General features: G+C 61.0%; 1 protein-coding gene across 2 annotated transcripts; it reads right to left on the reverse strand.

The window, feature by feature from the left end:
* PDXK (pyridoxal kinase) lies at positions 1 to 26,829 on the reverse strand. 2 transcript variants are annotated; one of them, XM_074344762.1, is made up of 12 exons: positions 26,556 to 26,829; positions 13,406 to 13,460; positions 11,492 to 11,647; positions 10,965 to 11,069; positions 10,420 to 10,503; positions 10,031 to 10,077; positions 9,416 to 9,501; positions 8,618 to 8,663; positions 7,428 to 7,539; positions 6,482 to 6,618; positions 5,667 to 5,733; positions 1 to 5,365 (listed from the first exon to the last, which is right to left on the reverse strand). In XM_074344762.1, exons 1-12 carry the CDS (start codon positions 26,640 to 26,642, stop codon positions 5,253 to 5,255), a joined length of 1,095 nt encoding a protein of 364 aa, XP_074200863.1. In that variant the 5' UTR covers positions 26,643 to 26,829; the 3' UTR covers positions 1 to 5,252. The 2 variants fall into 2 exon arrangements, with proteins under 2 accessions (XP_074200863.1, XP_074200918.1); XM_074344817.1 differs by lacking the exon at positions 11,492 to 11,647 and having other exon boundaries at positions 26,556 to 26,825.
* Positions 26,830 to 27,812: the final 983 nt, after the last annotated feature.

Consider the following 27,812-nt stretch of genomic DNA (forward strand, 5'->3'; position numbering starts at 1 on the left):
TCACCATGAAAATATTTACTTGTGATCATCGGTAAGTCAGTGAGACCAGCACAGACAGACGCGGCTCTACGGCGCTGGGAGGGGCTTTACGGCTGCAGACACGTCCACACGCGCACAGCGGGTGGGGCTGGAAGACCGAGGGGCTAGTGAAAGCACCCCGGAGCCTCACAGACTCGCCCTCGCAGCCAGGACCCAGGCTGCAGCTCTCCCCCAAGCCTCCAAAATCTGAGCTCGTCTCCAGGAAGGAACAGGTCAGCATCGACTGGCCTGAGTCAGGGCTCCTGTGGATCCAGGTTTGCGGTCGTTGGCTGAAATCCCAGCTCAAATTCTGCATTAGGAAGTATGCAGCTTTAAACCCAAGAACATTCAAAACACCTTACACATACTTTACGTCCTTTGGGGGCTACATGGAGTCAATGCAAGATTCACTTCCACCCCCCAAAGCACTGACATCTCCGCCTGTAGCCATCAGGACGGCGGACCAAGGTATCCTGCGGGGATGTGCTAAGGCTGGAGTTCTGCTGCAGGTCTGCCTCCAGCCCCTCCTCACTTTTCAGGGTGCACTAGGGGGCTGCTGCCAGGCTCATGGAGTCCCCTTTTCTGTCCCCCCGCCACGCCCCAACTCACCCTCCTTGAGCCAGAAGCTGGCACCTGGGTGAGAAAGTAATCAGTGGTCCAAACCCACTGGCCCAGCGCCGGCTCAGAGGCGCATGAGGGAGGGTGCCCCGTTCCGCATCCTCAGACTCACAAGGACCAAGGCCCCCAGGTGGGGCTTCCCGAACACGGGCCTAGAGTGGTGTGCCCGCCCCTCCGCTCCAGTCTGCCCAGTCCCGCCAGGTGCAGGGCGGCCCTTGCGGGACAGCCCACGGCCTCACGAAGGCATGTCCCTCCAGGATGGTTTCCTGCAGCAGAAGAGCTGGTCCCGTACTGGTGTGGGGGCTGGGGGCGGAGGGGGACTCTGCAGGCCGGGAACTTCCTTCACCGCCACCCTCAGGCCTGGGGCCCCTCCCCGAGGCTCATCTGCAGCCAGGGTCAGGGAGGGACGCAGAGTCTGCAGCTGTGAGCACTGGGCTCTGCTCCGCTCAGACGACGGGATGCTTTGAAAACACCTGTTTGCCAGATTTTTAAAAAGAAAATCCTAGGAAGAACTTTCCATTAATACCAAATTTTAAGATAATCTCTAAGTCAGACCTCAAGTAGCTCATGAGAGGAGCAAATGAGCGCAGCATGCCATGAGCATAACCCGCAGGAAAGGCAGGGCTGCAGTTTGCAAGGCATCGTTTAATTGGTATCTTTGCACGTTAAGGACAGATAATGTTCTGCACCGAGAACGAACTGCAGAAGTCCACAGGGAAACACACGCTATGGAAAGCTCACAAATTTAGGAACCGTGACCTCGGGCCACGTGGCAGCATGCCTGGGCGGCAGGTCACATGCAGGGGCCCCACTCCCCGGCAGCGCGGCACAGACCACAAAGCCTGGTTCCTATCACCAGACACACAAAAAACATCCCATAGGCGGGCGGCTGATGTGTGTAACCTACCAGGGTTGGGGCAGGGACCCCTGCCCACCTCCCTCTCCCCCCTCTGCCCTCGCTGCCCCCTGCTGGCAGAGGTCAGAAGTATGGGGCTAGATTCTGAAACCACAGCGCTGGCTGTAAAAACAAGTGGGAATTAATGACACTTCTCAGCTGCAGAAGAGCCACCAGCTACCAACTCTGCACCTGTCACAAAGCGTTGGCGGCACAGACACACGCAGGTGCACACCAGCTCCAAGGCCACACCCATGCGGGTCCTCAATCACTGTCCTGCGAGAGACCAGCCTGACTGGCGCCCGTGGGCAGACCACATGGGAGGGTCTCCTGGGGGGACGACGTGCACACAGACTGACCAGGCCTCCCCAAAGCCAGGGGTCCCTCTGAGTGCCCACTCGGCACACACACCCGATGTGCTCCCTGGACAGCCAAGGGAGCCAGCTCTCCAGCGAGTCAACGCGAAGAGCCACACGGGCTGAGAAAGGAAGGCCCTGCAGCCTGGCAGTGGGACGTGCATGAGACGGAGGCTCGGTAGCCGTGCCCTTCTCGTGGGCAGAACTGAGCCTGGGGGCCGCGTGACTCCCACCCCGACTCAGAAAGCCACGACCATGCTCACAGCATCCCTGTCGGCACGTAGTCCACTCTGCCCACTCGCACACTCCCCTCCTTCTGGTCCAGGCAGGTGCTGGGGTGCTTCTGAGCAGATCCCTGCCTGGCGGAGACATGCGAGAAGGCGGCCTGCGGCCAGGCGGGCGGCAGGGAAGGCAGGGGTTCCAGGCCGCCCCAGCACAGTGCACGGCCCTGCCGCGTGGTCGCAGGGCGCTGACTCAGAGGTCAGGGCTGTGCCGCACCAGGAAGACGGCCTCACGAGAAGGTGTGAAGCCCCAGCAGCTGACTGCTCTCACCTCCTGTTTTTTGCCTTCCAGCTGAGGGCTGAGTGTGAGGTTCAAGCTATGAGACGTCAGAACAGCCTGGAAAATCCGCTAAACCTGGGGCTCCGCCCACCCCCCACCCACCGGGCCTCCTGCGCGGCTGTGAGTGGTGACGGCGGGGTGACCGCAGCAGGACCAGGCATCACGGCGCAGCCAGTGCACTCCGGCCCACGGGCCCAGCTCCGGACCTTCCACCACACCAGCAGCACCGTTCCGCCAGGCCAGGCCTAACACTGTGAGGCCCAGCACACCTGACGACTGGCTCTAACAAGTTTAAGAACAAGACATCAAAGCATCGCCGTTACCACCATGTGTTGCAAAAAAGATCGCACAGACTAACCCAGTTACCGTTGCAGAACTTGGCAATGATTCAAGACTGGTTAAAAAAGATGGACTGTATTTTGTAATTCATCTTTAAGGTCCACAGAATAAGATTTGAAATCTACACTCTGGCAGTGAGCAGGCGACTCAGGGCCAATGTCTCTCTCATCTTAAAGTAAATTATTATTCTGCATGTTACTAAACTACGGAGGGTTAAAAAAAAAGTTAATTCTAACTTGGACCCAAACTGTATCAAAAACCACTGCCACTGGCCATGGGAAGCTTCTGGATGGGAAATCCTGAACAGAGATAGTCTGGGGCCTCTGCTGTCGCCATGACAAACAGAGTAGGTCCCCCTGAGAACGAGGCTGATACACGGGGAGCAACATCAGGACGAGAAGGACACTGCCGCGCGGGGAGGTCGGCCGTGGTTTCCCACAGACGCTCATGTTCTCCCTCCGAGCCCTGCCCTCTGCAAAGGCTCCCAGGAGCCCCGTTTCCTTCTCTTAGGACAGAGGGCTCAGGCCACAGCCTCCCCTCGTGGCTGGGGCCTTACAGCCAGGGGAGACAGGAGCGCGAGCCTCAGACCCTGCCAGAGTTCAGTTTTACGGGTGGAATGGTTCTCACTGTTCCGTTCCTGACACTGGGAAGTCAGAGGCAACCGAACGTGAGGCCCAAACCTCTGAAATAAAACTTAAAGAACTGAGAAACCTTGTGTAAAAAAAGAAAAAGGGTTTCCCGCAGGCGGGTGGGATGGCCGTCTCCCCAGCGCTACGTGGCAGTGACAGCATTTTCCGTTAAAGGCTCTACGGGGGCCCAGGGCCGGGGGGACTGCGGCTGGCCCCTGGGCCGCCCTGCTGGGGAGGCCGCCTCCACCAGCCGCCGGCCACGGCCCTCCTCCTCCTCGGCCAGCGGGGCCCGCAGGGACCAGGAAACAAGGACACAGACACCCTGACCCGCTGGCCACTTCGGGGAGCTGAGGCCCCCTGGCCCCGCGCGCAGGCACTACTGCCCCGTCTTCGTTTCGGGGTATTTTCAACAAAGAGAAGAAAGCAGTACTGGGCGGGGGGTTGTCCTGGACCCACGGGAACGGCCATGAGAAGGTGCGGGCTCCAGGAGAGGGCTGCTTGTGGGGACAGAGCCAGGGTCGCGGACCAGGGCAGCCCTTGGAGAGCCTGCCTTCCTGGGACCCACATCCTGCAATTTCCCTGTTTCCCTCCAGGCTGTGGGTTCCCGGGAGATGCAAACAGCTGCAACCCCAGAGTCGGGGGGCGAGTGCTGAGTCTTCAGCCTACTTGCAGCCATGCCTGGGGGATCTTCACAATTCTGGGCAAAGTGGGGCCAGGGAGGTCACCCCGGCAGCAGACAACTGGACCAGTATCAGGGTTTATGCTGTGGCCTTCGGGGCCCCAGCCCACCTGAGGCATCACGGACAGCTGCTCCTCTGCAGCTCCGCCCCACCCGCTGTGGGGAGGAGGTGGGGGCTGCGGCTGGCTCCCGCACGCCTCTTGCTTCCTGGCACCTGCTAGCACAGGACGTGGGACTGTGGCGGGAGCAACGCCGGGGACGAGGTAACTGGCCGGTGGGGTTAACACGCCAACAGTGGGGCAGGAATCACCTCTGGCCTCCGGACCTGTCTGTGCACTGACATGGGGACCCAGTGCATTTGTCACCAGCAGTCAGGGGCAAACAGCACTTAACCTGTTCCCCTAGAAACTGGGTGAGTTTTCCAAAAGGAGCCTGATGTGATCTTCCCACAGGCCGCCCTCGGCCGTACAGCGCCTCTGTCCTGTTGCCCAGCGGGTCCCTGGAAATGCTGTGAGTCACAAGGCAGTCCCCTGACACGCGTGAGATCTGCGGATTTGGGGGGTCCAGGGAAGGTCCCCGCCAAAGTGGCTGTGCAGGGCCTGCGCCTGAGCTGCAGGAGCCTGTCCAGGCCACGGACAAAAGTGGAGTATCTGAACCCCCGGGGGCCTGCCCTGTGGAGAAGTAAGAGGCAAAAAGTTGTGAACTAGGAACACAGGACAGGTCAGACCAAGAAGACAGACATTCGGCATCACCCTTCTGGACAGGGACGGCTGACCTCCGACTTGCTCTCAGAGAGGCAGACGCGGGCGTCCCCGGGCCCCACACTCGGGATGGGGACCTACCACGCATCCCAAGCCATCCCAGAGCCCGGGAAGGACGCCCCTGAGATGTGGACATGGAGCTGCTTTTCTAGGGGGGCCTGGGGGCCTTGGGGGAGGGGAGCTGGGGTCCCAAACTACAAACACCTGTGATCACTTAGTTACTTTTAAAAAGCACAACTGGCACATTTTCACAATTAAGACCAGTGGATGCTGGACACTCACGAAAGAAAAAATATCAAGTTTCGGTCACAGCTCTAAGGCAGACATTACACTTTTCACAAGGACGAAAACGGGGACACCTAACACTGCGTCACAGGAGGCGGAGATGCGCGGCCCTCACAGCACCGTGGCCTGGACAACGATCTCGGGGTTCTCGATGTCCTGCTTGCTCTGGACCATCCTCAGCTCCAGCTGGGCCGGGCTTGGCTTCAGCCCTTCCCCAGACTTGGCTACAGAACAAACAGAGGGGGCAGAGCCACCAGTTACCCCAGTGTCTCCCCTCCTCCCCCCGCCTCGGCCCGAGCCCCCGACAGCCCGGGGGCCCCAGCTCAGAGAGAGCTGCACGACGCTGGCCCTGCCCCAGCCCTGAAGGCCAAGGCCAGGGAGGTGCCGGGAGCCACGGGGACCCGTTCACAGTGGCAGAAAGTGGTCACACGAGTCCAGCGGGCCCTGTGTCCCTCCCACCCCCAGCTGAGGCTCCACACGTAGCACCAGCCAACGTGACTGGCTGGGGGGAAGGCAGAGCGGTACCTTTCGCACATTTGATGGTCCGCTGCAGAACGTGGTGCATGGCCGACACGGTCTTCTCACAGGCCACCTGCAGGGAGGGGGACAGCTGAGCCCCCGCCCACTCGAGCCCTCTGCACCCCCACGCTGCCCACAGCTGCCCGGACGGGACTGTCCGTTAACACAGGCACTGGCTCCAAGATCACCAGCGAGGCCTCATCTGGGCACCAGCTAGTCAGCTAGTCACGGGGCAGGTCACCCTCAGCCCCTGAGGGAGGAAGGAGAAGGCAGAACCGGCGAGGAGACCAAGCATTTAGGCTTCGGGTCACAGCACTCGGCCCTGAGCCTTGCAGGCGACGGGGAGGGCCCCATCCCAGCCTGCGCGTCACAACAGGGCATCAGACACCTGCCCGCACGGGAGGAAGGAGGTCCAGGAACGAGGCCGTGACTTCTGCACTTGGCCGGACCGCACGCAGGAAAGGCCTCACACCCCAGTTTACCAAACCAGCCTAACCGCCCACCCACCCAGCAGGGCCTGAGCAGGACAGCTGTGTCTCCACACAAGTGGGTTGGGGACACTTACCCCTCAAGTGAGGGGGACGGACGGGGACAGCTGACCTCAGAGCCCTGTCCCCTACCCTCCATTGAGTCACTGCAGCGATCACACTGCAGGACGAGCTCTCATTGGATCTCTCCCCTGGACGACGCTTCTGGGTTCAGCCACGGCCCCGCAGAAGCCCTCACGTTCCACGCGGCTCAGCCCCCCACTGCGGGCCGGGCTGGCCGAGTCCACACTTCACGCACGCTCTCCCGTTTACGCCCCGAAGCGCCCTGCTGACCTTGAGACTGTTGGGGTGCTTGTGCGTCCAGGCCAAGAGCATGGCGGCGAAGAGGTCCCCGGTGCCCACGAAGACCGCGTCCACCTTGTGCATCTCCATGCTGATGCGCTGCGTCACCACGGAGCCGTCGGGGGTCCCTGGGGAGGGAGGGGGGCAGCTGGGACCCCGGACCCTCGGCCAGCAGAGGCCCACAGCCTGGGAACCAGCCTGCCCTCCTCCCACTCCTCTCCAGCACCACGGCAGGGGGCTCGGTCTCCCCGTGTCACCCGCGTCCCTCAGTGACCACCTGTCCCAGGTGAAAGAATGAGAGACTGGGGCCCCAGGAGCCGCTCAGTGGGGGGCCTGTGAGGGGGAATGCAGAGCCCGAGGGGCCGGCACAAGCATCGTGACATGGAGGGAGCCTGATGCCTTGAGGGGAGCGGTGGGAGGGAGCCTAGAGCTGCAGGGACGGTGAACTCACTGAAGTCAGGGCGCATGTGTGAGTATGAGCGGAGTGTGCACATGTGCGCCTTCGTGAGTGAGCGTGCGAGTGCCCTCCCACACCGGCCCGAAGGGAGCCCTGAAAGCCCCGCCAGGACCAGCTCTGAGCGGGGGAGGCCTGTGGAAAACGGTTCCCAGGACCCGGGCTGCAGCTGGGCTGGCCCACGTGAGCCCCGGGGACGTAGGAAGGGAAGTTACCCCCGTGTCGCCAGTGCGGTCACAGACGTGACTGCTGCGTGGTGACTGTGGGGGAGCCATCAGCACCCTGGGCTCACTGTACCCCGGTTCACAGAAACCTCTCCTGATTCTGTTCTCAGCCTGATCTTTCTCGGGGGTGATGGGAGTTCTGGAAATTGGCTGCCTGCTGAGTCGGTACAACTTCCTATTCGACCCCAAAGCTCGGAAGCCTCAAGGGACACGTGGCAGGAAGGCGGAAGGTGGCACAGCACTGGGCAGGGAGACATACGCGTCCTCTGGCTCCCCAGTGCGATCAGGTAGTCTCTGCCCTTCGGGGAGGGTAGGTCGGAGCTGGTGATGACCACTGTGTCGGGGCCCATCGAGTGCAGCATGTCCATCACCTGCCGGGGCACAGGGGCACATCAGCACGCCTCGACACCCGCACCTGGCAGCCCTGGTCCCCACTGCGCCTCCCCTCCCGTCAGAGTCTTACAGGGTCTGGCTGGATGGGGTGGAGCCGACAGAGGCCAAGATCATGGGAGCCACACCCTGGTCCCAGCCCGCCCTGACCAGCCCCTGCCCATCCGTGACAGCTTAACCAGGTTGCAGCCACCGCTGCCCATTCCCTCCAGCTTGAGGTCCAAGCTTGCATGCCCGCTGGCCCCACCCTGTGCCCAGCTCCAGAGGAAGGAGCCAACCCGGCCCCCGTCCTCCCTCATCTGGGCTCCAGGGCGGCAGGAGCCACTCACGGCAGCTGCCAAGCAGCTGGGCTTGCACGCCCCGTCCTCGCTGGGAAGCGGGCGCCAGAGCTGAGCACGGCTGCGGACGACGTGTCCCCTGCCAGGCACTCACACACGTGCACACACCACATGCACACGCACCCAGAGACCCCCCATGTGAACACACATACGTGTGTGCTCTCCCAAAGCCCACCCGCCTGTCCACACGGGCACACTCACCCCACGTGTGCACAGCACACATCCCCTCACAAAACGCACGCACACCTGCATACGCTGCGCCCCACACGCAGCGTCTGCACACGCACGTGTGCCCACCAGGCAGGAGACCCTCGGCCATTCAGGGGGCCTCCCTCCTCTCATCTCTGTCCCCTAAAAGGAGATATCGGAGTCTGAGGCCCCAGCACCTCAGTGTTTTCTCTGTTCATGTTTGGATGTAGGGTCGGTGCAGACCGTCCAGGTAAGACGAGGTCACCAGGTGGACCCTCGTCCAACCTGACAGGCGTCCTCATGAGAGGAGATCAGGACACACACACACACACAGAGACAACGCCCTGAGTGGCTCTGCCTCGGCCGCCCGGGGAAGTTCCGACAGGGGACACAGCAGGGCAGACGGCGGCTGAGCCCAGACCCAGCGGCAGCGAGTGGCGGACGGCCAACCAAGCGGCCGAGACGGAGTTTACGGCGCGCCCCCCAGGCCCTGTGGGGGCTGCGGCTGCCCCCTCCCACCGTGTCCCCTCACCGCTAAGGCTTCTTCCTGGCTGTGGATCTTTCTGCCGCTCAGCAACCTGGAAGACAGGCAGGCAGGTGAGCCATCACTCTTCCGGGGCCTCCTGTCAGACCCCAACCCAAGGCTACGGCGCCCCGGGCACCCCGTTCTGCCCCGCAGGGAACGGACGCAGCACCTGCCGGGCATCGCGGACCAGGCGGCCGCAGCGTCATCTGGGGACCACGTCTGGGGCTAGTCGAGTAAAATTCAGTTTTAAAGGGGACCCAGACGTCATGAGGTGTGGTGAAGTTCCAGACCGTAGTTACTGTTTACACGGAACATCTACACGGCACAACAGGGGAGGACATCACACACGGCCACAGCACGCAGTGCCAGTGAGGGTGGCCGGTGTCCACGCACAGCCAAAGAGCTGCAAACAGTTGGTGCGTCACATTTGCACGTGCCACCGTCAGCTCAGGGTCCTCCAGTGAGCCGCCAGCCCCGGGGATTGATGGGCCCTTGTCAGGGAACCCTGGGCCCCAAGAGTCCAGGTGCCCGCCCCCCCCCCACTTTAAAGAGACAGAGAGGACCCGGCTGATGGTCCAACAGAGCTGAACGGGATGCAGACAAGCCCACTGCAGCCTCCACCATGAGCCACGGCGCTGGGGGCCGCTTCCTACCCCCTTCCCGACTCCTCGGGTGGGCCCTGCATCCAAGAAAGGCCCCCTGAAACTCAACGCTGGGCAGCGGGGGGGGGGGCGTGTGGGTTCCAGAGCCGGGGCGGCGGGGCGCTCTGCCCCCGGCCTGCGCCAGCCACTTCGAGCCACTTACTCAGCCTCGAACTGGTTCGGGGTGATGATGTCTGCCACGGGCACGACCTGCTCTCTGTAAACGGGCAGGAGGTCCTCCGGGACGTACTGACGGAGAAGGACACGGGCAGGTGAGGGGTGGGCCAGGCCGGGACGGCCCGTGCTGCGGGAACCCCAAGGATCCCAGGGGTCCGGAGGCAGGGTCGGGCCAAGCCCTTCCATCCCACCCCACGGGCATCTGCGCGGCCTCGGGTCCCCCCCCCCACCCCCCCCACGGACTCCGCCCTCTCCGGGGGTGACACCACCCACTGGACCCCACACTGGGGCCGGGGAGCCCAGGCCCCTGGGTGTTGGTGTGCAGCTTGCAGGCGAGGTGTGATTTTTACGTTTTTAAAGGGTTCGGGGGTAAAGTCAAAAGCAAAATAATATTTTGTGGCACATGGAAATTACAGGAAATTCAAATTCAGTGTCCAAACGTGGAATTTATTTAGAAAACAGCTGTCCTCACTCGTTTGGAAACCAGCTGCTCTCACGTACCCCCGCCCGGGCCCCGCACAGAAACCTCTTCTGTGCATCCAGGCCTCCCCTTCCCAGCAAGGACGTGCGCCCGCCCACGCCCCAGGCCCCGAGCACTGACCATCGAGCCTTCTCCGTCCCACTTGTCCCCCATCACTGGGTCGCACACTGTGAACACAAAGGGCATCTGATCAGGAAAGCCGCAGCTGGTGAGACCGGTCTTTCTTGTCCATTCTGTTGTTAAATTCCAAGTACCCACCACCGACCCTCATTTATCTCACCTGGCACTTCACATTCTGCTGCCGGGAGCCCCCGGCTCAGGGTCGGGGGTCAGACACGCCACCACAGTGCCGGACACTGATCACAGCGCCAGTAACCTGCTCCTGTGACCCGCTCCCTGGGAGCCCAGCAGCCACAAAGCTCATGTGCTGGGGATGGGGGTGCAGGGCATGTGAAGGTGGGGCGCCCGAAAGGAAACTGAGATGCCCACTCGCGGGGCCCTGTGCCTACCGTACACGAGCCGGGGGTTCTGCTGCTTCAGCTCCCGCACGATGTCTACCACCATGGCCAGGAAGGACTTGTCCCTCGTGTAACCTTTGGGAGGGACAGAGGACTCAGTCACCCGACCATGGCAAGGGAGACACAGTGCCATCAGACCCCTCTGCCAGGAGAACAGCGGGCCAGGTCCGGTCCTGTGGCCGGGTGAGGACAAGCGTCCCCAGCAACCACAGGTACCGAGGGGACACCAGGTGACTCCCGAAAGAAACGCTAAGTTTTACACGAAAGAAAGAAGCCAAGGGTGTACAAGGAACGTCTTCCTCCCTCCTTCCCACTTTCGAGAATGAGCACGTTCACTCTAACTACGTACAGAAACACAGCCCCTAAGGCTACGGTACTGGGACGTGGCGGTCACGCTAGGGCCCCACTGAGAGCTTGGTGGCCCGCACACACCCTCCCAGGGAGAAGCCGGGTCAGGGATGCTCTGCCACACCCCCACCCAGGCTGGAGCGAGGCCCTGGCCTGGCCCCACCCTCGGCACCCACCCTGGGCCTCACCAGTGAGCACGTAGTCGTATCTGTTCACGTGGTTCAGCCTCAGGCCGTCATACAGCTCCCGGAGCTCATCCGAGTTAAGCACCTGGCCCTTCCAGTGCGCGTAGCCTGGTGGGGGGGGACAGGACCTCAGGGCCCCCACGCGGGTGGCCAGCCGGCGAGACCCAGCTTCAACAGGCAGAGCGTGGCCACGGCCCCTGGCCTGCCCCCCGCGGCCTGGCTTTCCGCCCTGCGGGCCCCGCACAGGCCGGCTGCGGGCCGCGGCACCCCCTGAGGACAGGAGGTGAGGGCTCCCCCGCCACAGAGATGCGAACGCCCAACAGCACCCGTCAGCCGTGTCCAGGGACAGCGTGGCCTCTGGTTGCCCCCCCTTAATTGGCAGGGAGGGCCCAATGAAGTGGAGGTGAGCCCCTCCCTCCCAAGGCTGTCCCTGCAGGCTCAGGTGTCCGCTAAGAACTGGCGGCCTCTGGCTGTGTCCCCGCAGGCGTTTGCGGCCACAAAACCCCGCAGACCCAGGGAAGGAGGAACACCTTCCCAGCGGCCACATGGGCCTGCAGCTCTCATGGCGCGTGCTTGTCCCGGGGCTGCTGTGACCAAGAGCTGCGGAGTCACGGGGTGGCCCCTCTGTGGGCCGTCTCCTCCTGTGTCCTCAAGGTCATCCCCTCTGCGGGTGTGTCCTGATCTCCCTAAGGACACAGTACGGCCACACATTTGACCCCATCGACTTTAATTGCCTCTTTAAGACCTTATCTCCACGTATAAGCCACATTCTGAGGTGCTGGCAGTCAGGACCCTGACACGAGCCCAGAAGGGGGCACAACTCGGCCCATGACAGGGGGTGACAAAGGTGAGGTGCGCTGCCCACCAGGTCCCAAACACAGAGACCCATCCACCGTGAGGTCTGCTTCCTAACCAGATAAGAGGGTTTGGGCCCACACCTGTTGGTGCCCCCCGCACCAGCTTCATCTCACACTCAGAGGAGCCCACAAGACCCCTGGGATACACAGGGGCACTCGGGTCCTCCATCTAACCCACTCGCTTTACAACTTCACAATGTACAAATGAAAAAACTCTGCAGAGGCTGAGCCGGTGACCCTGAGGGTCCCAGCTCCTCACTGCGCGTCTGCTGCCAGCACCTGTCCCCGGCACCCCAAGCCCCAGGGCGCCCTGTGTCCACACCTGCCGCCCTCGCCCCCGGGGGTCACCACCAGGCCCGGCAGCTGGTCACACTCCAAACTCTCCGTGCTGGCCTGCCCCACCCGCCAGCCTCCAGCCCCGTCCAGTTTCATCCAGTGCCTGTCCAGGGGCTGGGATCCTGGGTAACAGGAAACCATTGCAGAAAGAGCAGCCACAGAACAGTGGCTCTGGCAGGGGCGAGCCTGCCTCAAAGGCCACAAGGGAGGCTGCGGGGAGCCTCCTGTGATTTGAGGCCCAAGCCAGCTTGGTCCTTTACTTTAAAATAAACAGATAAAGGGAAAGAAAGAGGGTAGTTAAAACAGCCAGTAAAACCTGTAAGCTCTGGGGAGGTTCACTGGGTTGACAGCTTTTGGGGATGTTTCCAAATGTCACTGTGCCCTGCACACTTGGAGACCGAAAGCAGGAAAGGACACTTAGTGAGAACAAGGGCCCTTTCATCTGTGCCTGGCCCGGAGTTCCTCCTCCCGCCTTGTGACTGCGGATCCCCCTCTCTCCCGAGAGCCACGCCCAGGAGAACTCTGGCGGGGCAGGCACCCCCTTCTGCGTATCTGGTCGGCCCTCTGCCAGCTGCTTCTGGGACGTTCCGTGCTCCGAGGTTCTGTCTGGGTTCAGAGCAATTTCAAAAGAAGGGATGTGGGGATGCTTCCAGAACTGCGTGGCTTTGTCCTCGTGCCGCTGCTCCAGCTCGGGGACCCCCGGGGCAGGGGAGTGCCAAGGCCACAGGGTGGGGAGCCCGGTCCTCGCCCCGATACCCTGGGGACTTTCCAAGGGATGTGACCCTCATGTACCCCCGAGCCGGCAATCCCACTTCAAGGCTCCTGTGCGAGGAAACCCTCGGGGACCTCACATGTGAAGACACACACACAAGCCCATGAGGCTCTGGTTTTCAACAAAGAAAATCAGGACCCGCTCCGCCCCTCCCCGTCCGCGTGGGGCCCTCCTCAGGCCCCGTGGTGTCACCCTGTAGGCAGGCGGCATGGCCCCAGAGCAGGTGCCAGGATCATAGCTCTCGGTTCATGCAGGAAGCTGAGGGGCTGAGGGGTCACGTCACCAACCCGGGCGGCCCAGCCCCAAAGCACCCAGGCGGATTCAAGCCCACAGCCGGCACACCCAGGCCCCCCCGCCCCCCGGCCGTGCAGCCTCAGCCGGGGCCACACCTCCGAGGGGTGGCCCCCAGACTTCCAAAGGGCCGCTTCTCACACCCACACGAAGCTCTGCGTGGACACCGACCGAGGCTGACGCCTTACCTGTGTGGTTTGAAAACTGGACAGAGTTCACCGCATCTACCTCAAACCCCAAAACCTGCAAAATGGACAGAGAAGGACCAGGCTTAAGAGAGCAGGCCGGGCTGCCACTGACCCACAGAGGGTGCCCAACAATGGCCTGGGCAGGCTGGAGGGTCCCCAGTCGGCCTCGGCCCCCACAATCCCTGTATCTAATAGGGAATGTGTTGGGGAGCAACCAGCCCAAAGGGCCCAGGTTGGGAGGCCGAGGCCCACCTCCTGCAACTCAATGGCTCACTTCCAGAAATCCCCCCAAATGTGTCATCTGTTCGGACACCCAGAGGGCAGTGAGGCCGTCTCAGTTCTGGCCCCGTCCAGTGAGAGGCAAGGCCAAGGGCGCCACCCACACCCCCCGGGAGCCCAGCCTGTTGCCCCTCCATCACCACGCGTCCACCGGGAGAAAGGCACCCAGCCCAGAGCCAAAGGCCCCCAGAACAATCACAGCGACAGACCCGTACGCCTTCAGGGAGGGACCACCCCACACCCCAGCCTCACGCCAGCCCCTCATCTGGGCCTCCAGCCTCTATGGAGGCGCCAGTTAAGGGAGGGGAGGGGGTGGCACTGGTGCCAAGGGAGCTCCCACCCAGCCCCAAGAAAGCTCATCCACAGCAGACGAAGCAAGTGACGGGGGAAAGCTAAAGCCAGCACTGAGATAGCAGCTAAGCTTATAAAAACTAGGAGCTCCCTTTTTAATAAAAGGGCAGAAAGCTGGTGTCTACAATGGCCGGGGTGGGGCGGGGGAGGGTGTAGCTCAGTAGAAAGGTGCGTGCTGAGTGCGCACGAGGTCCTGGGCTCTATCCTCAGTACCTCCATTAAAAACGTAAAAAATAAATAAAACAGAATGGCCTGAGGACCACACAGCCAAGGCTGACAACCGCGCACTCACGACACGGCGAGTCCCGGGGCGGTTCTTCCTTCTGCTTGTGTTCACTCTCCTGTTTTTCCACATTTAATAGGCGCTGGAAATCTCGAACTCCCCATCCATCCCTTCCCACCTGCTTCCCCCCCCCCCCCCCGCCCCGTAACCATGCGTTTGTTTTCTACGGCTGTGAGTCTGTCTCTGTTTTGTAATAAGTTCATCGTGCAGCACGGGAAACTGTATTCAGTACCTTGTAGTGACCAGCAATGGAAACTATGGAGGGTGTTGTGCGTGTACGTCTGACTAAAACATGGCGCTGCACACCAGAAACTGACACATAAGCTGACTACACTTCAATTTAAAAAAAAAATGTATTGGTTCCCTCAGGGGAATCGAGGTACAGGACACTGCAGATCCTCCTGGGGGGGTCGGGGTGGGGGATGAACCACACTCCCTGTGAGGCCCCCCCGTGCCCCTCAGCCGTCAGAGGTGCTGGGCGTCAGGATCCAGGACCCCCCGGCCCGCCTCCCAGCCTTGGTGTCCTGCCCTGACCCTGCGTCCCCATCAGGCCCCACCAGCATCTTCCACCTGCCTCTTCCAGGCTGGTCCCCCACCCCCGGCATCACTGCAGGCAGCCCTGGGACAATGGCCCTGCTGTGTAGTCCCCTCCCCACCCCCCGAGGGTATCCGGTGCGTCCCTCTGCAGGGCTGGCCGTCCCAGCTGCCCAAGGAACACTGCCCAACAGGGCAGGAAGGCCTCTGGTGCAGGGCCGGGTGCTCAGGGGCACAGCCGTGAACCCCCACCCACCCCGAAGGAGCGATCTCACAAGCTGGAGTAGCAGAAAAGACAGCGCACAGCACGGTTATCTGAGAATCTCAGTACCTGCGGACGGGACGCAGATGAGAGTGGGCCCTGCACCTGCAGAGCCTCCCAGAGACAAAAGGGCGAGAGAGAATGAGACAGAAACTGAGTGTGCAAGAGAGACAGAGAGTGTGTGTGAGTGAGTGAGAGGGAGGGGGAGGCTGGAGGCCCAGAGAGAGCCTGGCCCCGGGGCCCCATCCCCCCTCCACCACTTTGCTCTGGCCCTGTCCTTGCCTTGCTGGGCCCCAGTAACTTCCAAACCCTCTCCCCCTCTTCACCTGAACACCAACCAGCTTCAGGTCTCATCCAAAACAGGCAGAGCTCTCTGGCGACCAGGAGCGTGGCTGCTCTGGGCAGTAGGGGTAGTGGCTGGGGTGGGGGTTCTGGGTGCAGACATGGATGACACCCCAGCTCTTCATGGGGTGGGGGTTCCCCGGACATGCTCCCTCTGTGGGTTCCTTGAGTTACACACTTGAGATTTGTATTTAAGACGTCTTTCTAAACAAATTTAAGCCAGTATTACGAGGACTTCAAGCAGTGAAAGAAAAATCAAGTCTTCTCAAACAAGAAAGTTAAACTGGCACTCTGCAAACTCACTGGCCTGATTTCGCAGCCTCTGAGACACAGAGAGAGCTTGCAGTATCTCAGATCCGGAGAATTCCCATCAACTCTGCAGAAACAGACCTGAAGCAGGGATGACACAAATCCTGAAAATCCTGCCGGAACGCCCTGCTCCACGGCCCCTGGAAGTGCAGACCATCAGCCCTTCGGAGCTGGCACGTCTGCTATTTTTGTGCTCTTCAATGACAGCGCTAAGCCCCTGGGCTTCAAACACCAGCAGCTTATTAATTCGTACCCCGTGCTGGTGTCGGGCACCTACCACACGGCACGTGCAGGGCTGAGGGGCCCAGCTCCAAGAGGGAGCCCTGGGACCCCAGGGACAGGGGGCTTCTGTTGTAAAAGCCCAGTCTTCAGCTCAAGTGCCCGTCCCCTTTCGTGCTTGTTTCTGGGATCTGGCCTGCAACCCTGGGCATCGCGCCCCAGCTCGGCTAGCAGCTCCCACCTGGGCACTGGGTGGGGAGAGCCGGGAGACGGGAGGGTCCTGCCCCGGCGGGTCACCTTTCCCTGGCAGCGCTCTGTACCCACAAAGGCGGGGCCCCCAGGAGCAGCTGAACCTACTCTGCGGTCTTCCCGTCTCTTGCAGGCACAGTCCTACACATCACCCCTTTTCCCAGCTCTAAGTCCTAACGACCCCAACTGTAAGCAGACAGGGCAGTGTGCCTCGAAAGAAAGAGCTAGGCGTGGCCTTCCTGACACAAGGGAAGCCATTTTTGGCCTAAGCCATTTGTGAGCTGAGCCTGGGCACAGTGCTCGTCCTGCGAACAGGTCTCAGTAATTCATGATCTCAAGGAGACTAAAGAATGCAGAAACAAGGACTGTCTCAGGCAAGAGAAGGAACAACAGCAGATAATACATCAGTTGTAAAGCGTCCCAGATCTGTTTCCCCTCGCTCACCCCTGCAAAACCCCACTGAGTGCAGGGGGAACCGCCAGGTGAGTCCGATCTACTTACACGAACCCTTTAGAAGCAGTGTTCTCTCTCCTCAAGGCAAAAGAGAAAAAAACCCAAAATAAACAAATGGGATCTAATCAAACTTAAAAGCCCTTGCACAGAAGAGGTAAGCATCAACAAAACAGAAGGACAACCTAGGAACGGGATTAAATATTTGCAAACGATGCCAGGGCTTAATTTCCAAAATATGCAAACAGCTCATACACCTCAGTATCAAAAGAGACAGACAACCCAATCAAAAAATGGGCAGAAGAGCTAAACAGACGTTTCTCCAGAGAAGACATACAGATGGCCAAGAGGCACTTGAAAAGATGCTCAGTTCTGCTGGTTATCAGAGAAATGAAATCAAAACCACAATGAAGTATTACCTCACAGTGGTCAGAAGGACCATCGTTAAAAAGTCCACAAATGATAAATGCTGGAGAGGGTATGGAGAGAAGGGAGCCCTCCTACACTCTTGGTGGGAATGTAAACTGGTGCAGCCACTATGGGGGACAGTATGGAGGTTCCTTAAAAAACTAAAAATAGATTCACCCCACTTCTGAGCACACATCCAGGGAAAACTATAATATGAACAGACACCTGCACCCCATGCTCACAGCAACACTGCTCACAGCAGCCAAGACGTGGAGGCAACCTCAGTGTCCGCTGACAGGTGACGGGCTAAAGCTGTGGTAACATTTATACAGTGGAATACTATTCAGCCATAAAAAAGAATAAAATAATGCCATTTGCAGCAACGTGGATGGGCCTGGAGATTATCACACTGAGTGAAGTTAGACAGAAAAACAAATATTTTATGATACCACTTACACGTGGAATCTAAAAAATAATACAAGTGTATCTATTTACAAAACAAACAGACTCACAGACACAGAAAACAAACTTCTAAACAGGAACGGGTAGGGGAGACACACTAGGAGCATGAGCTTAACAGATACAAATTGTTACACGCGAAGCTGATCTCCTGTACAGTATCAACGCCTTGTAACAAGCCGTGACGGGAAAAGTCTAAAACCTCTCGATGTACACTCTGCTGTGCGCCTCAAACTAACACCGCACTGTACCCAACTGCACTTCAATTAAAAATTAAAAAAGCGGTGTTTTCTGGCCGGGGCCAGAAGAGGAAATCAGCGTTCCAGGTGTTCTGAGTGGGAGGAGGACCCTGCGCACTTCCGAACACGGAGGCCACGCGAGCAGCAGCGCAGCTGTGTGGCCGGCGTCCCACGCAGCGTTACCAGCTGTGAACCACAAAGCCACACAGACAGAAGTTACACTAAAAAGCAAGTAGGATCAATGTCCTAACCAGTTCACTGCGCTTCTCCGCCGGCGAGGCCCGTCTGCGGGGCGGCTGCGCGGGGCCCCGGGCTCCCCGGCAGGACCCTAGGCAGAGCCACCGAGCCTCTCGTCCCGCGCAGGCCAGCAGTTCAGGGTCTGCAGGTGGAAGTGCTCACAGCCACGGAAACTGGCCCTACCGGTTTTTTCACCATTTACCAAAAACAAAACTCAATTTAAGGAAAAAAGAGGAAGACCTGACTAGTTCAGTGCAGGGAGGGGAGGAGAAAGGGAAGCGGGGGAGAGGTCTTGCGAGATGAGGGGGAACACCACCACCTCCAGCTTCCCCCGACAGATGCCCCTCCGGCTGGGTCCCCTCCTCCCGAGGGCCCCTCCCCCAGCCCAGTGTAGCCAGGAACAGGTGCTCCTGGTTCTTCCCAGGAGCCTCTGTGCCACCATTCTCCTCACTCCTGACCCCCAGATGCGCCCGAGGAACCCCGGCCTTCAAGGGCACGCCGCTGCCCGTGAGACAAAGCCGAGACCCCCAGGCTACACATGCCACCGTTCTGTGATTTCCACCCCTCCTGCAAAGCCGCCTGCCGGCTGCTCTCTGAACCCTCCAGGCCTCTGTGAGCCTCTCACCTTGAGCCAGAACATCGTCCCTTGGGCCCAAGCCCCAGTTTGAGACCTTGCCTTCTCAGCCTCCACCGGCAAACAGAGTCCCAATTCAGAAAGAACTAGAGACCCAGCGAGGAGCCCCAGGACGAGCCAGTGCCCGCTGCCTCTGGGGACGAAGCCCGGCTCACAGTGACCACGTGCGCACAGCTGATGCTGGGGACCCAGGGTCTCAGATCCGAGAGCGCCGTCGAGGAGCACAGCCAAAAACCGCCCTCAGGCGGGGTCCTGGCGTCCGCCTGCCATGAGAGGCCAGTGCAGAGGTGCGCCTGGGGTCCTGCCAGGACAGGCTGCTGCCTCAACCCCGGGTCCCTCCCAGGCCGGGGTGACGGCTTGGAAAGGGCTCCAGCTTCCACCCACCCCCAGGGCAGGGGAGAGCCCAGCAACCAGGGCACACGTGCACCCGGGAGAGCACGTTCAGACGCTCCAGAGGCGCGGTCACAAAGAGCAGCAAGAGCTGCACAAGGACGAGTCCCCGCCCCCCCCCAGCCCCACGCAGACCCCGGGCCACCTCTGCCGGCAGAGCACCCTTGTCGAGGGCGGCCACACACGTCAGGGGATCCCTCAGCCTAGGGGTGACGCGCCCTCCCAGCCGCCACCGGCCCACCTGGCTGCAGCATCACTGTCCCCCTGCTGACGGCCAGGCAGACACAGGGACACATCGTTAGCTTAGCGGTCACCCTGCCTGGAAGTCAGAGTGCTCAGACCGCAGGTGGGGGAAGCTCTGGAATATTCCAGAGCAGCCCCCCACCCACCCAGACCACCCTGGTTCCTCTAGGGGAGGGGTTCATGCTGAGGCTTGTTCTGTAAGACCTCCAGCCCCTCTCCTAGGAAGTCAGAACTGGGGAAGGGGGGACGTAAGAGCCACGTGACTGTGGTCGGCTTGGTCTGCCTCGGGGCCTGTGTCCCTTCCACCGCCTGCTACCGGTCAGCGCCACAATTCAGCCCAACCCACGACCAGCGGCCTCTCATCTCCAATGGGAACTTCGACTGGAAACAACCCTGTGTCCCCTGAAGCAGCCTCCCTAGCTCACCTTAAGTCCCAGGGCCACCTTCGCCCGCTGTGCACCCTTGTCTCAGTGTCACAGCCCTGGACCGCATCACCGTGACCCAGCCCGGCTTCCGGCAAAGGTGCGCCGGTGCTCACTGCGGGGACCAAGGCACCTACCAGGCCCTGCCGGGGCCCCGCATGCCACTGGCTGGGCACTCTGGGTGCTGGGTGTGCTGCAAAACCCTAATAGAAGGGGTCTCACCCCAAGTTCGCGGTGGCACTGGAGCAGGGTGGGGGCCACTGCCCTCCTGGGCCCACGTCCTCAAGCCCCCTTCCTTTCTCCTCGAGAAACTCTATTTCTTCTTCTCAGTGTCACTCTTTCAGATCACTGAGTAATCTTATTTCAGAGCTCCGTGTGGGGGAGCAGCAGGGGACAACCATGCCCACGGCCACACGCGTCATGGAAGCCACCTGCTTGCAAACACACCAGCCCCTTCCAGGGAGGGCAGTGCTGCCCCAGGTCCCTGTGAACAGAAGACAGGACACCACACAGCACAAAGTAGTGCTGCACAACACTCACCACACGTACACACCTTCATACCCACACCTGAGCACGCACACGCATGCACCACACACCCACATAGCACGTGACCCACAGACACGGAGAGGAAAAGATGACAAGGACCACTGGGCTCTGGCTCTTCTCCACGACGGGCAAAGAGGGGTAACAGAAACCTCAGTCCAGAATGAAGCAATTCTGGAACTTCTGGGAGAAACATAGAAGCAAGGGAGGAGAAAAAATGAAGCAACACTTAGGTTCCAGGATTGGGACACATCGTGGGCCAGATGGGGACTTCCAGAGGCCGAGGGAAGCCGCAGGGGGACAGGCAGACTCGCGTGGCCGCAGAGCACAGGAATATTCCAGAGGACACTCACAAGTGTCCCAGCCCCAGCGCATCCCCTCCAGGAAGTGAAGACGACGGCCAGCGGGGCAGGAGGGAGGCGCGCTTCCTGGCATCCGCTCCCACACACCATTTGTCAATGAGTGTGTCACCACGAGACAGCATGAACGCAGAACCTCTGTCTTATAAAGGGCAGATGACATTCTTCCAGCAGCTTCCAAATGCAGTTCTGCTGGAAAAGGTCCTTTTTGTCCTAGGAAAATATGTAAAGCTGTTCCAAAGGACTACGTGTTTTAAGCATTCATCAAGAGGCCTTCTGAGGCTCAGGGGGATCCTAAAGGTGAGAGGTTGGAAATAAACCCCTTGTGGCCTGAAGTGACCCCCTGGGGACCCAGTATTGAGTTTCCAGGAGACCCTGGGGTGAGTCACCCACATGTGCACATGTGCTACTGAACCCCAGGGTCTGCAGCCCGATGGCTTCTGCTCTGCTCCAGAGCGGGCAGGGGGCTGGGGGCGGTGGCAGGCGTCCACGGACCCTCAACCTCTGTTCAGCTCCGGTAGCCTCGTCACTCGGCAGGCAGGGGTCCCAACCCAGGCTTCCAGACAAGGGGTCTCTCAGCACACCTCGCTGCCCGCCAGCCTGCCACTTCCTGCGGGGTGGCCAGGCCACAGTCCGCTGGCCAAGAGGCCTGGCTTTGAGGCCCCTGCACAAAGAAACAGAATCTCCACCCGAACCCTTTTTCCCTCAAGATGCCTTGGGTCCACTTCTGCACCCAGGGGCCAAGAGATTCCAAGAATGAGGCTGGCTTCTGCAGGTCCTAAACTGAGCTGTCCCCAAAATCATCTTCCAGGGCCCCCTGGGTGGTCTCCCCTTCCCATCTCGGCAACATGGTATTTAAGTGGGTTTTAAGCTAAGGCCCCAAGTCAGATTCTCAAGGCCACTGGGATTCAGTACTTTACTGTCTCTCCCTGCACCATGGCCTTTCAGGGCAGCACCTGTCCTGCACCGTGAGCCTCCAGTGACCCCCCAGCACAGAGGTCACACGTGTTCGAGTCAGCAGTTCCAAACCCCAGACACAGGCTTGGAAGGAAGTGCCCGCACACAGTTGGCGTGGGCCAGCTGCCTGTCCCCGGACACCTCCAGGAGGGCTGGTCTGGCCAGCAGAGCAGCTGCTGGCACTGGAGGTGCTGGCTGCCCTCCCCAGAGAAGCACCCGGCGGCTGGGCTGGGAGTGAGACCAGGAGCTGCGGGTGAATGGGTCCTGACTCTCATTTCCAAAAAGGGTGGCTTTTGGATTTTGTGCCATCAACTTCAGGCCTTACATTAATTCTCTAACTTGTGCCACTTTTAAATTTCTCTGAACAGGCTCCTTCTAACCCGCAGTGGACTGAATGTGGCCCCTAAAATACTTGCTGACTGGGGGAACTCATGCATACGACCGTGTGTGGAGAGAGGGCCTGGGTTATCTCCATGGACCCTGCATCCGATAACACATGTCCTTATAAGAGACACACAGGGGAGAAGGACACGTGACACAGAGGCAGAGATTGGAGGGAGGAGGCCACAAGCCAAGGGACGCCAGGAGCTGGAAGAGGCAGGACGGAGCCTCCCCTCCAGCCCCCGGAGGGACTGCAGCCCTGCCAGTGTCTTGACTTCAGACTTTCGGCCCCTAGAACTGTGGGAGGATAAATCTCTGCAGTTTTAAGCCCCAGTTTGTGGCACTTTGCTACGGCCACCCCAGGAAATTCATAGTAACCCTAAGCTCTGTGTGCCTGCTGTTTTTTCACCAAAATGGGAAGCAACAGGGCAGAGGCAGGTGCGGGGCGGCTGGAGGACCCCAGGACCTCCACGCTGGGTGGGTGGGGCCTACGGAGGCCCGGCGGCCCCGGCAGGCTCTCTACACACACGGCAGGGGGGGGTGTGCTCAGCGGAGGTTTTCTCCTTCTGAGAGGACACAAGGCCCGCGGCGCCCGGTGTGGGAGGGGCTGCACTCGCTCTATCCACTCTCGTTCTTCCCCGCTGAACCAAGGCCAGAGCAGCGGGAGGTCCCCCACCCTGTGTGGGGTGGTGACCCCAGATGCGTTACGTGGCCCGACGCCCTTGACTTGGCAGCCCCTCTCCTCGGACGGGGCCACAAGGGCCTCGAGCGCCACGAGCCCGCCCTCCCTCTTGGCAAACACAGACCAACCTGCCTGACGTCTGCCTCCTGTGTCCCCGGTCACAGTAGCACAGTCCCCTTGGCCACTAAAATGGACTTTGGACCCGAGCCCAGAAACAAATCCAAAACCAGGGTCAAGGTTCTGGTCCTTTCTCTTTTGTATAATGTTATTCTCTGCCCATGGGCTGCCCACCTGAGACCACAACCAGTGTGCTGTGGGCACCTGGCGAGAAGCAATTTGGACTCGCTGGTGTCCAGCGGGGACAACTTTGTGTCCGGGCGTGCCCTGGGAGCCTGGCACCATCTGAATGCCAAGACAGCTGTTCTCACTGTGCCAGTGAGGCTTAGAAAGACTCGGGAGGGATGGCCAGTCCCTGAGCCGGGTCTCCAAGACCAGGGACACAGGCTCAGCCCCCACAGGCAGCCTCTCCATCCCGCCACAAGCACATCCTGTCTCTCCAAGTTCGTGGGGCCCAGCCAGAGCCCACCTTCTCCTGCCATTTCTAAGTTCTCTTCCCCTACTCACTCTGTGGATAACCATGCCTTTGGAGCCCCCAGCTGTATGCACTGACCAAACTGCAGAACATACTCCCCGCTGAGCACAGCTCCGGGTGTTAGGGGAGGGCCGGCACACTGGGGCTAAGGCTGTGTGAGCCCCACCCACCTCCTGCCTCCCTGCTCCCGCAGGGCCCACACGTGGGGTCAGGGAGCAAAGTGCCCGCACGGGACCCTGTGGCGCATCCTCAGGAGCGCGGCAGCCTGGGGCAAAGCCAGCATGCGCAGACTCCTGAGGAGTCTAGACTTTGGCCAAGGAAGCACCAGGTGGCTAAGTGGAGAAAGTGTCCCGTGAACTCAGCAGTCTCTGGAAACGGTTCCTGTTATGGGCTGAACCAGGGCTGAACCGCGTCCCCCAAGCTGGACCTCAAACAAGGACCGTGTCAGCGTGCTCAGGGGTCTGAAACAAAGTTTACTCTCTCACAGCTCTGGAGCCTGAACCCCCATCAGGTGGGCATGGTCCGGTGGAGCACGTTTTGAGGACCACCATCTCCGACTTTCTCCCCCTCCTCTCTATCTGTCAAAGACTATGTCTTCTGTAATTAGGAGGAGGAGGTAATTAGGCCAAAGAACAGGGGTAAGGAGGTGAGGACCCAACCCTCATCCAGTCCTGATGGGGGTCCTGGCCTCCCCAAGATGTCCTAGGCACCAGGCACGCGTGGCTGCCACCCGGCCCTACTACCTTCCTGTCTGGTCTTTCCGCCCAGTGAGGGGTCAAAAAAGCACCCCTGGGCACTGGGGCCACTGCACTCTGCAGCCAACACCTCTAAGGCACCTCGGAGAGGTACCCACACCCTCCACATTCCTTGGTCTGAACACGTGAGGCAGGAATGGTGCCCATTCTACAGATGAGGCAACTGAGCAATGTGGAAGGTGGCCGCTTCAAGGTGAGGACCTAATGAACTACCCCTCCTCCTGGACAAGCCTCCAGGGGAGAAAGACAAAGAAAAACAAAGATCCTGGCTCCCCTCCACAAGGTTAAGCAGAACCCACTTCAGTCACCCCCTGGGGAATTCAGGGTATTGAAAAAAAAAACAGGAGGCAGCTCTAGGCGCTTGAGGTAAACAGGCCTTGAAGAGTTAGATGCATACCTCAGACAGAATTTCAGTGACCTCAGATTCCTGCATCTTCCCATACACAGTGAAGTACTAAAACCATTAACTTGAGGTAGTTGTCCTTTGCGATCAGCGGTAATCCCTTACCCAGATATATGCTTGACTGCGTGTACTCCCCAGCCAAAAAAGTCGTATGTGAACTGGCTTCTCCCTGACCTCTTTGGATTAGTCCCCTCAGCGCCACTGTCTCCTGGGCTGCCATCCTCAGTAAGTCCCCAAATAAAACTTAAACTCACAACTCTCGCGTTGTGCATTTTTCTTTAAGTAGCCTGGAGGAAGTGCAGGGATGGACTAAGTCAGAGGCAGAGGCCCTGGCCCCACCCCAGGGATGACAGGAGGGAGGAGGTGACACCCCCCATCTATGTCCCTCAAGCACACGGGTAAGGATGCTGGGCACTGGGGAGACCCCAAGTGAGAACTGAGATTCTGTCCCTAAGAGGTGTTCCCCAGGTGGGTGGTTCAGAGGACTCTCCTCCCCACCCCCAAGTAACTGGAAAAGGAAGTTGAGGGTTAAGTGCCTGGAAATTCAGGAATAAGGCCCAGCGTGGGCAGAGGAAGTCTGCCCAGTGGAAAGAGAAAGCAGAGAGTGGCTGCAGGTGGCCGGGGAGGAGGGAGAGGCCGGCACATTTCTGCCAAGGGCGACTCCCAAGGCTCCCTCCAAGGCGGGGTGGGACTGAGACCACTATCTGGTGGGGAGCCGCAGCTGTCCTCAGCGCCCTACCTGGTCCCACCTCCCCTAGCCGCCCCTGCTTCAGGGACCTTGCACCTTACCCCAGTATAGTCCCACCCCAGTGGCCCTGCCCAAGCCATCAGTGGCCAACAGCTGGGGCCTCAGGACAAGCCCAGGTGCGCACCCTGAACGCCCCCTGGTCTGCCCCCTACTGGTCGGAACCACCAAAGACCAGGTGGCCAGAGCGAAGCGCCACTCACATCTCCACAGGTGCACACAGATCAGGGGCAGCTGTCAGGTCACTCTGGACTTGAACCTTTGTACCTCTCCACCTTCAGGTCTCTGCTCCACTATTTCCTCCTCGGGCGACGGGCCTGCCAGCCTCAGGCCAGCCCTCAAGCCTTACTGAGGCAGTTCTGACCACCCTACAGGCCATTGACTGGGTGGCCCTCTATGTCTTCAAGGGCCCAGCACAGGGACCTAGCACACACAGCACACCTGCTCCTGGATCCGGGATGGGGCCTAGGGACAGTGGGCGAAAGATGAGTGGTCCAGAAAGCCACCACCCTGCCTGGACGGCCAGCCTCCTGCTGAGCCCACAAGGCAAGGAAGGCCTGTTACCCCAACGCTGACACCCCCGCATGACACCCCCGCATGACACCCCGCCCCACGCTGGCCTCCTCTTGCTCCTCCAAGGGCCGCTCAACCGTAACCGCGGGGCTGCAACAGGAAGCAGTGGGCGCCGGCTCCAGCCGCAGGGAGACGGTGTGAGCCCCTCCCCGAGGGCAGGCGGGGGAGGCCGGGGGGAGCCCGTGGGGACCCCGGTAAGGAAAGGCTTAACACGTAAAACGCTAAGCCCTGCACGGGCCTGAGCCGGCGTCTGGGGTTTTCTTCTCCCGAGCCTACGGCGGCAGGCGGGCCTCCGCCCCCGCCCCCTCCCTGCGGCCACCTCCCGGAATGGTCAGCCGCAGGCTGGAGCCCACTCCCCCCGCCCCAGGCCTCCCTGCCAGATTGCCGCTGCTCCTTCCTCCTCCTTTTCCTCCTCCCCCTCCTTCTCCCTCCCTCGGGGCATCCTGACCCACAGGGACAGGGACTAAACCGGGAGCCCGCCAGGTGAGCAGCGCAAACACCTGCCTACCCAGCGCCCTCCTTCGCAGGGTCACCGGCAGCCGCGTCGCATTTTCTCGCCCTCAGGGTAGGGCGGGCGGGAACGGGCGGGGGCTGACGGGTGCGCACAGCTCACGCACCGGGGCTTCATCCCAACCAAGCGTCCCCGACCCCCGCCCCATCCCACCGCAGGGGCCCAAGAGCAGCCCGGACCCCTCCCCGGCAAAGCGCCCGCGTTGGGCACCCGGCGCTCCACACTGGGCCCTGGGGCTGCCCGGGTGGCCCGGCCAAGGTCACACGGCCCGGCTGCGGCCACCCCTTCGCGGGGCCGCACGGTGGGGCGCGGGGACACAGCTGGCTTACGTAAGCGTACCTGCAGAGGGAATGTGGCCGCCCGGTTGCCCACGTAGCCGCGGACGACATGGCTCTGGATGGAGAGCACCCGGCACTCCTCCTCCATGCCGGGCCTGCCGCGGCGGCGCGGGGCCGGGCGGAGTCAGCGTCTCCACCGCGCGCTGGGGCTCCGCTCCGGCGGCGCTCGGGATCCGCTCCGCTCCGGAGAGGTCCCGCTCGGCGCAGGCGCCCCTCTCGGACGACAGACCGCCTCCCTCTGACCTCAGCGCGGCTGGGAACCCGCGGGTCCCGCGCTGCGCGGGGGCGGGCCGGGGGCGGGGCCGGGCGGGGCATCGGCACAGGCTCCGCCCTCTCCGCCCCCACCCCGCCCCCGGGGGGATAGGGCAAGGGCAGATCTCAACCCCGCGCCAGGCGAACCAGTCGCGTCACTCTGCGCTCCTGGCACGTGGTGGCCACCCTCCATTCGCCGGGTTGCACTTTCGGTTTTACCCGGGAGGGCACTGCGGCGTCGGCATCCTGCATTCGATTCATTGAGATGTTCGTTCACTCCACGGAGGTCCGCCGCCCAGGCCTTGCGCCCCGCCTCTAACACTCCCCGGCGCTGCGGGACCACGAGCGGGTCCAACAAGGATCCTCAAAGAGGAAACGTGGGGGCGCGGCGCCACGGGAGTGGGCGAGGGCAAGGGTGCCAGCGGAGGGGCAGCCGGTTTGGGAGTTGCCGAAACTGCCCTCCCCAGGGCCCAGCGGCGCCCAGTGCCCAGTCCCCACTCCAGGGCCTGCAGAGCTCGGAACCCAAGTGCAGTCCCCTGCCCCTGCGGCCACCGCGCGAACGGAGCTAGGACGCAGGAGCCCCGCGCCCGCCCCACAGGACGAAAGATCCATGCCTCACTTGCTCAGGGGGGCACCCCTGCCTAGGGTATGCGGGGCCACGAGGCCAGCGGGGACTCGACCTACCCCCGCAGAGGCCTGGGGAGTGGACACTTCCGCAGAGCCCGGAAACTCTTGGGGCCTCCAGGCGCCCAGTTCCCCAACCCCTACACTTGTCAGGCCTCAGGGTGTTCCAGGCCAGCCCGTGGCCGGGTGCCACCACCCCCCGCCCAGGGTCCTTGTTCAGAACCTGCGGCAAGGACAAACCCAATCGGGTGGCGCCCAGCCTTGCGGTCACCACCCTGCGCTTCACCTCCCACTCTCACCCCGCTGCCCACAGGATTTCCTCCCTGCAGACATGGTGACTTCCGTCTCTCTGGTGGCCCAGGGGAGCTTGTTTAAATCTCTC

This window comes from Camelus bactrianus, chromosome 1 (genome assembly GCF_048773025.1).
Source record: "Camelus bactrianus isolate YW-2024 breed Bactrian camel chromosome 1, ASM4877302v1, whole genome shotgun sequence".
Classification (NCBI taxonomy): Eukaryota; Metazoa; Chordata; class Mammalia; order Artiodactyla; family Camelidae; genus Camelus; species Camelus bactrianus.